Consider the following 13,132-nt stretch of genomic DNA (forward strand, 5'->3'; position numbering starts at 1 on the left):
GTGTAGATGAGGGAGGAAGGACCACTAGACACCAGGGAACCGTATTGGGGAAGGAGAAGGACCACTAGACACCAGATAACCATATAGGGGAGGGAGGGAGGACCACTAAAGACCAGGAAACAGTATAGATGAGGGAGGAAGGACCACTGGACACCAGGGAACCGTATTGAGGAGGGAGAAGGGCCACTAGACACCAGATAACCATATAGGGGAGGGAGGAAGGACCACTAAAGACCAGGAAACTGTATAGATGAGGGAGGAAGGACCACTGGACACCAGGGAACCGTATTGGGGAGGGAGAAGGGCCACTAGACACCAGATAACCATATAGGGGAGGGAGGGAGGACCACTAAAGACCAGGAAACTGTATAGATGAGGGAGGAAGGACCACTAGACACCAGGGAACCGTATTGGGGAAGGAGAAGGACCACTAGACACCAGATAACCATATAGGGGAGGGAGGGAGGACCACTAAAGACCAGGAAACTGTATAGATGAGGGAGGAAGGACCACTGGACACCAGGGAACCGTATTGAGGAGGGAGAAGGGCCACTAGACACCAGATAACCATATAGGGGATGGAGGAAGGACCACTAAAGACCAGGAAACTGTATAGATGAGGGAGGAAGGACCACTGGACACCAGGGAACCGTATTGGGGAGGGAGAAGGGCCACTAGACACCAGATAACCATATAGGGGAGGGAGGACCACTAAAGACCAGGAAACTGTATAGATGAAGGAGGAAGGACCACTAGACACCAGGGAACCGTATTGGGTAAGGAGAAGGACCACTAGACACCAGATAACCATATAGGGGAGGGAGGGAGGACCACTAAAGACCAGGAAACTGTATAGATGAGTGTAATGATCTGCTCATCTGCCTGTGCAGGCATGCAGCCTTTTGACCATTGTTTAGGTTTGCATGCTGCAGGACTCTGGAAAGGAGACCTTCTGTCAGTTTTGCAGCTTGTGCTTGCTAAAGAATTTGCATACGTTGTCATGCAAATTGCCTGGCCACATTCATTGGAGGCGTGTACTATAAGTACTATGTGTTTCCCACAATGCTGGGCTGGTCATAAGGATTTAGTCCTGTGTAACACTCCTGGAGGAGCGTCAGCCTTACTCTTTGTTTGAAGATCAGCTTAGAGTAATCCCTGGAAACTGCACTGGGCATGTTTCCTTAGTGCAGTTAAGATTGCTTATCTGTTTTGTTTGTCTGTTGCGATTGTCCTGTCCCAGCGGTGGTCGACAGGAAATCGTTCTGTGTGTCTGGGTGCTAACCGGAACAGCGGTTGTTACTGGTAGCCCCTTCTGATCTGTACCTGGATCGCACTAGCATCCCGCGCTAGTGCTGTGAATCCTTCTGTTCTGTCTTCCTGGATCGCACTCGCCTTGCGCTAGTGCTGTGGATCCTTCTGTTCTGCCTTCCTGGATCGCACTCGCCTTGCGCTAGTGCTGAGGATCCTTCTGGTCTGCTACTCTGTTCTGTCTGCCTGGATCGCACTCGCTTCGCGCTAGTGCTGTGGATCCTTCTGTTCTGTCTACCTGGATCGCACTGGCATCCTGCGCTAGTGCTGTGGATTCTTCTGTTCTGTCTTCCTGGATCGCGCTGGCCACTTTCGCTAGTGCTGTGGATCCTATCTCTCGCTTGTCCCTGTTTTCGTGTGTCTGTCTTGTCTGCTACGAACGCTTGCTGGAGGCTCGGTGAGGTAACCGTTAAGCAAGCGTTTGCGTCCTCTGTTTCATGTTTGTCTGTCGGTGGTTAGTTAGGCGTGCTTGTCTCTATTGTGCTTATCACGTGGAGACCGCGCATAAACGCGTGCACTGTTGCGAATGAGTGCGGTGTTCGCATTTAGCTAGCGTTTGTTATTTTCCGTATCTCCTCATTGTATGATTTGCTGTGCCTTTGCTACTCTCGTGCTCTGCCTTGCTATAACCTTGTGTCACGTCTGGTGATCGCACCTCTCACGATCGCGTTCCTACTTCTTATCTGCTGTGGTGTGTGCACCGTCGCGGGTTGACGACTAGTTTGGTGCACACACATACAACCTGTCCCTTTGCTCGTTCTCATTCGCAATCGCTTCTCTTGCGATTGCGTTCTGCGCTTCGTACAATTCCTGTCTGGCATTTGTGGAGGTACAGAGGATTGTTTCCTCTGCACTCCACAACGCCATCTGCCGACAGGAATTTCCCTCTACGGGTGCGTAGCACCTTTTGCTGGGTTCCTGCAATCATACGCTTGTGGAGGATTTCCGCCGTATCAGCGCACGTGTTGTGCGCTGATCACGGAGGAAGTTCCACAATCGTTACAATGAGGGAGGAAGGACCACTAGACACCAGGGAACCGTATTGGGGAAGGAGAAGGACCACTAGACACCAGATAACCATATAGGGGAGGGAGGGAGGACCACTAAAGACCAGGAAACTGTATAGATGAGGGAGGAAGGACCACTGGACACCAGGGAACCGTATTGGGGAGGGAGAAGGGCCACTAGACACCAGATAACCATATAGGGGAGGGAGGGAGGACCACTAAAGACCAGGAAACTGTATAGATGAGGGAGGAAGGACCACTAGACACCAGGGAACCGTATTGGGGAGGGAGAAGGGCCACTAAAGACCGGGGAACTGTATAGGGGAGGGGCCAATAGACACCAGGGAACCGTATAGGGGAAGGAGTGGATTATTAGACACCAGGGAACTGTATAGGGGAGGGAGGGGACTTTTACACACCAGGATACTGTATAGGGGGAGGTAGGTGGCCACTTGACATTGTCGGCCCGTGACTTGGTCCCAGAGCTCAATTTCTGCCCACTTTGTATTTGAGCATTGTTATCATTGCTATTCTATTACACATTAATAACGATGCAGAGAGAATTATTCAATCCATAGATCATCCATATTGCCTAAAGCAGCAAGCTAAGCCTGGCACACACCTTCAACTTTAGCTGGTCAATGATTGGCCAATCTTACCACCTCCAGGTAGTATGAGGGCAGGCAGATTGTGAATGCTATGAACAGATTTTGTAGCTAAGCTCACACCATTCAGTGTTCCTAAAAATTGATCAGAAAAATCCTCCACTCCCGATCGTCTTATATTGAAAAGAAAAAAGTGAAATCCGATCAGATTTCTCTCTCAAATGAAAAGAAAAAAAACCTTGATTTTTCAGGATAACTGTTTTTATTGAATTGCCGTTTTATTGTATCGTGTGTGGCTACCTTAAAGGGTACCTTAACTGAACGGGGGGGTAAAGAGTTTCACTTACCTGGGGCTATTGCCAGCCCCCTGCAGCAGTCCTGTGCCCTCGGAGCCGCTCTGGAATCCTCCTGTCCCCCGCTGTCACTTAGTTTCGTTTTTGACGACTCACCAGTCGGCTGGCCGCCATGCGTATTATTGGACGCATTCCCTACTGCAATTAGCACTGTTGCGGACCGCAACGAGTACAAAAATTCCACATTCCGCACGCGTAGATATGCGGCAACACGTATTTTTGTACGCGTTGCGGTCTGCAACAGCGCTAATTGCAGTAGGGCATGCGTCCAATAATACGCATGACGGCCGACTGGTGAGTCGTCAAAAACGAAACTAAGTGACAGCGGGGGACCGGAGGATTCCAGAGCGGCTCCGAGGGCACAGGACTGCTGCAGGGGGCTGGTAATAGCCCCAGGTAAGTGAAACTCTTTACCCCCCATTCAGTTAAGGTTCCCTTTAAGGCCTGCTACACACTTTCAGTTACTATTGGCCAATCACTAACAATTTTAACACCTCCCTCTAGTATGAGGGTTTACCTACAATCTGTTATTAGCATTCAATATTTGTTGACTTTCATACTACATGTTGGTGGTAAAATTGGTCAGTGATTGGCCAATCACAATTGAAAGTGTATCAGGCTTTACATTCCCAGTCTTGTAATTAGTTATTTCTTATTTGTTATTTTAAATCTTTGTATTTCACAGTGTTAAGCCTGCTACACACCTTCAGTAATGATTGGCCAATCACTGACCAATTTTACCGCCTCGATGAAAGTATGAGCGTCAGAATTTGAATACTATAATCAGATTGTGTAGATAAACCCTCATACTACATGGAGGTGGTAAAATTGCTCAGTGATTGGCCAATCAAAATTGAAGGTGTGTACCAGGCTTTAAGTTGGCAACTGATGATCTATGTAGTAGAAAGGTAAACGGAAAGAATATACTTTGAATAGAAAGTTTAGGTAGTCTCTCATATTAGAATGCGTTCCCACATCCAATTTTGATTGGCCAATTTTATGACTTCCATGTAGTATGAGAGATTACCTACACAACCTTTACATAGTATTCAAAATCTGTCAGCCCGCATACTACATGGAGATGGTAAAATTGTCCAGTCGTTGCCCCATCAAAATTAGATCTCTGTACCAGGCATTACCTAGAAAGGTTAAGATTGTACAATCAAGATTGTATCATTAGTGAGCTCCTGGAGAAACAATCGCACTGGCTCTTATGGGCAACACCCACTTTTTACGTCTCCACTGAACTGTGGGTAGCTATGCAAGCTTCTGGCTGCCAGGAGGAGACATGCTGTGTCTTGTAGTTCTCCAAAGCTTATCCTTCGCTTGTGTAAGCCTCACCAGAAGCCTATGGCGGTGCTATTAAATAAAAATAAAGTAATCCAACGTAATAAACCTACGGAATCCGCCTCTAAATGCACACTGTAAATCTGGAATGTGGATGGTAAGGAGTTCGGTTAGCGCCCAAATCTGTTTGCGAATTTAACTGTAGATCCCAGATCCGCCCTTCGTCGCACCACGACCATCGCTTTGGTTTTCTTTTCTTTTTCCTTATGTCGCTCTTGTCTAAAAAGAATCGCCACCCTTTCATTGGGGGAGTTAGGCGCAGCCCTCACAGTAGCAGCCATGTTAGCAGAAGATTTCCAGCATGCCGAAAAATATCCACCAATGAGAGAGCAGCTTTTTTAAAAGGTAATTCTTCCTTTGATATCTCTCTGCTATTCCCCTCCACAGTTGTATGTCAGATTAAGACTTTCCAAATAGACATTCAGGAGAGCTCATTGGAGGGCAATTTTTGTCTTCTTCACCGTAGAATAACCTGCAAGCAGTGCTTAAAGGGAACCTGAAGTGGAAGGGGTATGGAGGCCACCATATTTATTTCCATTTAAACGATGCACATTCCCTGGCTGTCCTTCTGATCCTCTGCCTCTGATACTCTTAGCCACAGCCCCTGAACAAGGATGCAGATCATTGCTGTGACTGGATCAGCTGCATGCCTGTTTCAGGTGTGTGATTCAGACACTACTGCAGCCAAGGAGATCAGCAGGACAGGCAGGCCACTGGTATTGTTTAAAGGGAAATAAATATGGCAGCCTCCATATACTTCTCACATCAGGTTCCCTTTAATGATGAAACCCGATGTGAGAGGGACATGGAGGCTGACATGTTTATTTCCTTTTAAGTAATGCACATTTTCTTGCTGTTCTGCTGACTGATCCTTTACCTTTAATACTTAAAGCCATAGCCCCAGAACAAGCATGCAGATCAGATGTCTATGACAGATCTGACAAGATTATCTGTATGCTGGTTTCAGGCGTGTGATTTAGACCCTACTGACCAGAAAGATCAGCAGAACTGCCAGGCAACTGGTATTGTTAAAAAGGAATTAAATATGGCAGCCTCCATAGGTCTTACACAGCAGGTTCCTTTTAAAACTAAAGCCTCATCTACACGGTACAATTTTCCATCAGATCGGATCTATTTTAGACAGATCTATTAGATCATTTCCAACCTGTCCAATCGGATTGCGTCAGATTTTGCAATCGATTTTGGGTACATATCAAAGCAAAATCTGTTGCAAAATTGATCTGAAACTATTTGGGCATCTACACACAATGACATTTCTTATTAGAGCCATCTAATAGATTTGTCTATCTGATGGAAAATTGTACTGTGTAGATCAGGCTTAAGAAGCTGAAATGAAAGCTCATTTTAAATCACAAGTTAACCTCCTGCTGTATCTGACTTTGATGCTCTGATTACACACACACACACACACACACACACACACACACACACTGTACACACACACACTGTACACACACACACTGTACACACACACACTGTACACACACACACACACACACACACACACACACTGTACACACACACACACACACACACACACACACACACACACACACACACACACTGTACACACACACTGTACACACACACTGTACACACACACACTGTACACACACACTGTACACACACACTGTACACACACACTGTACACACACACACACACTGTACACACACACACTGTACACACACACACACTGTACACACACACACACAGCTCCTTTTAAATCACAAGTTAACCTCCTGCTGTATCTGACTTTGATGCTCTGATTACACACACACACACACACACACACACACACACACACACACACACACACACACACACACACACACACACACACACACACACACACACACACACACACACACACACACACACACACACACACACACACACACACACACACACACACACACACACACACACACACACACACACACACACACACACACACACACCCCTTGCAGAAGCTCGCAGACAGATATCATGCAATAGGATGCACACAGGTGTACAGAGAGAGATGTTACATATGTAGTGGATGGATGGCTGGCTGAACATATACAGAAACTCTTACCTCCCCCTGACAGAGCCGCTACCAGCCACAGGATTGTCACAGACGAGACCATGCTGCCTCCCTGCAGTGCTTCGGGTTACTGCGAATCCTCTTCACTGCTCCCAATCCTCCCGTGCTAAAGGGTGTGGCGTTTTATACGCAGAATGGAAGGGGGGAGATGGAAAAGATTTTACAGGGGAGGAGGGGGGGGGGGCAGACCAATGAGATCCTGGCCAGGCGAAGATTGGTGCGTCATTTCACAAAAAAGCACATCTATCTCGGCAGCAGAATCATCGGGCCTGCGCCGCCTCACCACCTCGGACCCCCAGGACTTCATCCAGACACAAATAAAAGGAGGGGAGGGTGGGGGGGATCTGCCCCCTGTCACCACCGGGGACCCCCAGGACTTCATCCAGACACAAATAAAAGGAGGGGAGGGTGGGGGGAATCTGCCCCCTTTTCGCCACGGGGACCCCCTTATTTTGTATGCGCGTTAGGATAATAACTCTATTGCTGCTGCTGATTTTACGTTTTTTTTTTCCCCCAGGGAACAGGCGATTTATTGCCAGAAAAATTAGCAGTTCGAGAAACTATGCAAGAACCAAATACTGCGGCGGGAGAAACATACAGATTAACCCTTTCTATAGGAATAGCGGTGGGCTCAGCAGGCAGTCGTGAAGCAGTTTAGAGCCAGTTTACAGGGAGGGTTGTACTGATCATTTGTCCGGTCGTTTTTTTGCAGATGAACTGCGCCCTTCCCCTAGGTAGAATTCTGCATACAGGAAAGTATAAAGCAGTGCACACTGCCAGTCGTTATAGGCCCCTGTCTGGTGCCATAGCAACCACCGGTAGCAGCATTCACAGGGGGTCTCTTCCTATCAGAAGGGTACAGGTTTTTTGTTTTTGCTTTCCTGACTCCTGTTCTAAGAGAGCAGGAGCCCTGAACTCTGGGCTTAAGGCCACATGCCCGGGAAAAAATGTCGATGCATTGTACACCGCCACAAAACCGGGCATGTGGCGCCCTCTGGGTCCTTCACAAAGGTAGGTAACCCCAAGGCTTCTCTGAGCAAGAAGGGTACAGGTAGTTGTCCAGTACTGGGCCTAAGGTGTGAGAGCCAGAGATAGAAGGCCTAGCATAGGCAATGAAGCCTACCTTAACACCCAAGCAGCTCGGGGTGACCCAAAACAATTAGGAAAGTATAGAGGACTAAAAGAGACCAAAAAGCCCCTCCTATTAAAAAGCAATGCTTTGTGCGATTTGCCTTCTTAAAACAGAAGGTATCTACAATAAATAATGCAGCTTTAAGTGAACATCTGTGGTTACCCACAATGCACCACTACTGAATATGCAAATTATCTCGCTATGTCCCTGTAGCCAGGCTTACATCCAGAGCTGCTGGTGTATAGCAAGCCTATAGCTTATACATGTTACAGAGCCACATCAACCCAACATGCAGACAGCCTGTTTTGGACTGTTAGTCCTCATCAGTGCATGCCAGGGAATCGATATGGCTCTATGAGATATAGGAGATATAGGGGGCTAAAAGAGACCAAAAAGCCCTCCTAAAAAGCAATGCTGTTTGGAATTTGCCTTCTTAAAACAGAAGGTATTTGTGATAATTCAACTTTAAAGAGGAACTCCAGTGAAAATAATGTAATAAAAAAATGCTTCATTTTTACAATAATTATGTATAAATGATTTAGTCAGTGTTTGCCCATTGTAAAATATTTTAAATCCCTGATTTATATTCTGACATTTATCACATGGTGACATTTTTACTGCTGGCAAGTGATGTAGCTGCTGCTTTCTGTTTTGGCAGTTGGAAACAGCTGTAAACAGCTATTTCCCACAATGCAACAGGGTTCACAGACAGGAAACTGCCACCACGGTCACTGTACCACGGTCCTCAGAGTTTCTTGTGGGAGGGGTTTCACCACAATATCAGTCATACAGCGCCCCCTGATGGTCTGTTTGTGAAAAGGAATAGATTTCTCATGTAAAAGGGGTATCAGCTACTGATTGGGATAAAGTTCAATTCTTGGTTGGAGTTTCTCTTTAAGTGTGTAACTGTGGTTACCCACAATGCACCGCTGCTGAATATGCCTACCTTGTAATAGACTTTAATGACGGCCCTGTGTCATAGTTTGGCGGTCACAGGAAGTGACCCGTTCTCCAAGCACAAACCACTAGCACTGGCTATGTGGTGGTTGATCTGAATTTAGAAACACACTTCTGTACACCTTGGTGAACAAACATGGTAAAAATACCGACCAATGAGCTGTAGCTATGAAGGAAGTGCTGGCTAAGGGCTGGTACACACCTTCAACTCTGATTGGCCAACCACTGACTGATGTTACCACCTCTATGTCTCATGAGCCTTAATCTACACCATCAGCTCATAGTATTCAAAATCTGTCGGCCCTAAAGCCTAGTACACACTTTCAATTATGATTGGCTAATCAATGACCAATTTTATCACTTTCACATAGTATGAGGGTTTACCTGCACAATCTGCTCATAATGTTCAATATCTGTTGACAATCAAACTACGTGGAGGTGGGAAAATTGGTCAGTGATTGGTCAATCATAATTGAAAGTGTGTACCAGGCTGTATGCTACACGCAAGTGGTACAATTGTCCAATCAAGCTTGACCATAAGCACCCTCTAGCCTGGTACAAATCACTGACCAATTTAACAACTTCCATGAGGTATTAGCAGGGCCGGCCCTAGACTTTTTGCCGCCTGAGGCAAATTTTTTTTAAAAAATTGCCACCGCCGCCCCTCCCCCCCCCCTCGGGGGGGGGGGCGCTCTGGGGGGCCGCCGAGCTGGAGGGGTAGCTGGCAGGACGGGGGTATTGGGCCAGCGGCGGGGAGGGGGGTCGGACCCCCCCCCTCCCTCGCCTGGGTCCCCCGTCCTCCGCTCCCCTCCAGCCTAAATAGACGCAGCCGTATATGTAAGAGGCACGGGCGGGGAGGACACTCACCTCTTCCCAGCATGCGCTCCACTGACATCACTTCCTGCAGCGTTGCAGGAAGTGATGTCAGTGGAGCGCACGCTGGAGCGAGGAGGAGGTGAGTGTCTCCCCGCCCGTGCCTCTTACATATACGGCTGCGTCTATTTAGGCTGGAGGGGAGCGGAGGACGGGGGACCCAGGCGAGGGAGGGGGGAGTCCGACCCCCCTCCCCGCCGCTGGCCCAATACCCCCGTCCTGCCAGCTACCCCTCCAGCTCGGCGGGCCGGCTCCCCGCACCCACGGACGGGCGGGTGCCGCCCCTGGAAATTTGCCGCCTGAGGCAAAAGTTTCACCCCGCCTCATGAGCGGGCCGGCCCTGGGTATTAGTGATTACCTACACCATCTGGGGCTAGTGTACTTTAGGGTACCCAGCAGAGACCCTCATAGGGAACAGCTCTCCAATCACTGTACCCTCTTACAGCATGACGCGTTGTGATTGGCTGAATAGTGTGGGCGGAGTTTACTACAACCTATTGGAAACCTAGCAGTTTGAGAAGGTGCTGTCCACCCAATCACTGCAGCTGAATTTCCCTATGAGGTTTCCTGGTCGGCTTCTTCTTCGCTCCGCCGCGTGGGTCACGTGGTCTGAACTACTGGGCATGCGCAGTACAATCCTGATGACGTTGGCCGGACCACATGACCCGCACGGTGGAACGCACAAGAAGCCGACCAGGAAGCCGACCTGGCGAGGTCAGCTTCTGCAGCGCAGGACAATGGGAGCCACCGGAGCTGCGGTGAGGGCACAGGGTGCCTGCCAGGGGCTGGAGGAAGCCCCAGGTAAGTAGATTTTTTTTTTGAGCCTGGATTTATCCTTTAAAGAGACACTGAAGCGAAAAAAAAATATGATATTATGATTTGTATGTGTAGTACAGCTAAGAAATAAAACATTAAGATCAGATACATCAGTGCAATTGTTTCCAGTACAGGGAAAGTTAAGAAACTCCAGTTGTTATCTCTATGTAAAAAAGCCATTAAGCTCTACGACTTTCAAAGTGGTGGAGAGGGCTGTCTTCTGACTTTTATTATCTCAACTGTAAGTGAACAGTTTTCTTTTCCTCTGCCAGAGGAGAGGTCATTAGTTCACAGACTGCTCTGAAAGACTCATTTTGAATGCTGAGTGTTGTGTAATCTGCACATATTATAGAATGATGCAATGTTAGAAAACACACTATATACCTGAAAATAAAAATATGAGGATATTTTCTTTGCTGCTAATCTTCTAGTAATTATTCATAGTACACAACCAATTCATTATATCATATTTTTTTTTTCACTTCAGTGTCTCTTTAAAGCCTGATACACACTTTCAATCATGATTGGCCACTCGCTGACCAATCTTACCACCTCCAAGTTAGTAAGAGGGTCAAGAGACTTTGAATACTGTGAGCAGATTGTATAGGTAAGTAATCATATTACATGGAGGTGGGAAAATTGGTCAGTGTTTGGCCAATTATAATTAAAGGTGTGTACCAGGCTTTACGATGCATACGTTCAGTTTTGATTGGACAATTTTACCACCTTCATGTTGCATAAATAACAACAGATGTTGAATACTATGCAGAGGCATTGCTAGGATCCTAAGAGATCCAGGGAACTTTTGAGAACTCCAGCTGAAAAAATGGGTGTGGCCATGCACTGAAATTTGAGTGTGATCATGGGTGGAGCCAAATGTACATGAATGTAACAGTGGTAAGTAGGCCTGCCCAGCAAGATGTGGGATGAAGCCCCCTCTCCATTAATACAACACCCCTCCCCCCAAAAAATGCTGCATATCACATAACTAGGCGGAGTTACCTGGCTTCTGTGCTGGCTGGTCTGGCTTTCTGCTGGGTGATCTGGCCTGCTGCCAGTCCGACCCCTATGGCATTCCATGGCCTTCTAGTGAACCCCTTTCCACTGAGGCACCACAACACCCAGCATGCCCCCATAGAAGATTCACATCTCCCAGCATGCCCCCGTAAAGGCATCACAGCACCCAGCATGGCATTACAGCACCCAGTATGCCCACATAGAGGCACCATAGCACCCAGCATACCCCCATTGCTATGGTGCCTCTGTGGGGCAGGCTGAGTGCTGTAATGCCATGCTTGGTGCTGTGGTGCCATGCTGGGTGCTATGGTGCCTCTGTGGGGCATGCTGGGTGCTGTGGTGCCTCTGTGGGGCATGCTGGGTGCTGTGGTGCCTCTGTGGGGCATGCTGGGTGCTGTGGTGCCTGTACTCTGCCTGGGTGACATCCAGGACACCCCAGAATAGATCCGGGGCACGCTGAGTGCTGTAATGCCATGCTGGGTGCTGTGGTGCTTCTGTGGGGCATGCTGGGTGCTGTGTGGTGCCATGCTGGGTACTGAGTGGTGCCATGCTGGGTGCTGTGGTGCTTCTGTGGGGCATGCTGGGTATTCAGTGGTGCCCTTTCTGTCCAGCAGTACACATGTGGCTGAAGAGTGCGACTTATCGAAGCCAGGTTGCCTCCAATTTCCCTTTCAACACAGTCTTGCGCAAAGCGTGTGTGATGTTGCCGTGCAGTGCGGTAACCGTTCCACCGTAAATCGCATTGCACCGAGTGTAACAGGACCCTCAAGCTTATTAACTACATCAGCATACATGTGACATAAATGCATGGAAGACTTGATGGGACTGTCATGATTATCCACCTAGACCGGACTAGAGAGGACAAAGGCTAAATCAAAAATTCAAAGATTATTATTTAGTATTTATATATCGCTGACATCTTCCACAGCGCTGCACAGAGTATATTGTCACTTAAAGAGGAACTCCAGTGATAATAATGTAATAAAAAAGTGCTTCATTTTTACAATAATTTTGTATAAATGATTTAGTCAGTGTTTGCCAATTGTAAAATCTTTCCTCTCCGATTTACATTCTGACATTTATCACACGGTGACATTTTTACTGCTGGCAAGTTGGAAACAGCTGTTATTTCCCACAATGCAACAAGGCTCCCACAGTGTGATGTCAGCACCATGGTCCTGACATCACACTATGGGAGGGGTGTCACCACAATGGGTATCATTCATAAAGCATTTCCACATGCGGAAATGCTGAAAACAGCTGAATTTACCGAGCACTTAGCAAAGTGTTTATTCATAAAAGCTGTTTCCGCGTGAAAAGCTGATATTTCCGAGCAGAGCGATAAATTACCGCCTTGTGCGGTGATTATGTTAACAAATGTCACCATATGTCAATTCATAAAGATTAGAGCAAGCGGTGTCAGCACGGAGATTACCGCTCCCTTGGATGTAGCGATACGCATGCAGAGAACAGCTAAGCTAATGAGACAGACCTCCCAGGCAGCAGCAGCAGTGAGAGCAGAGCAAAAAAAGGCATTCCGCAATACCAAGGCTGTGTTTTTGAACCCCTTGGGTACCTGTTTTCAGATTTATTTCACATCAGAAAGCCTGGC

At 47.5% G+C, this 13,132-nt stretch overlaps 1 protein-coding gene across 1 annotated transcript in view; it reads right to left on the minus strand.

Annotated features, from left to right (window-relative positions):
* LOC137521987 (phospholipase A2 inhibitor gamma subunit B-like) overlaps positions 1-6,866 on the minus strand; it is a 69,882-nt gene extending 63,016 nt beyond the window's left edge. The window contains exon 1 of the mRNA XM_068241975.1: positions 6,717-6,866. Coding sequence (XP_068098076.1) covers positions 6,717-6,768 — 52 coding nt within the window. The 5' untranslated portion in view covers positions 6,769-6,866. The remainder of the gene's footprint in view (positions 1-6,716) is intronic.
* Positions 6,867-13,132: the final 6,266 nt, after the last annotated feature.

The sequence above is a fragment of the Hyperolius riggenbachi genome, chromosome 6 (assembly GCF_040937935.1).
Source record: "Hyperolius riggenbachi isolate aHypRig1 chromosome 6, aHypRig1.pri, whole genome shotgun sequence".
In the NCBI taxonomy this organism is placed as follows: domain Eukaryota; kingdom Metazoa; phylum Chordata; class Amphibia; order Anura; family Hyperoliidae; genus Hyperolius; species Hyperolius riggenbachi.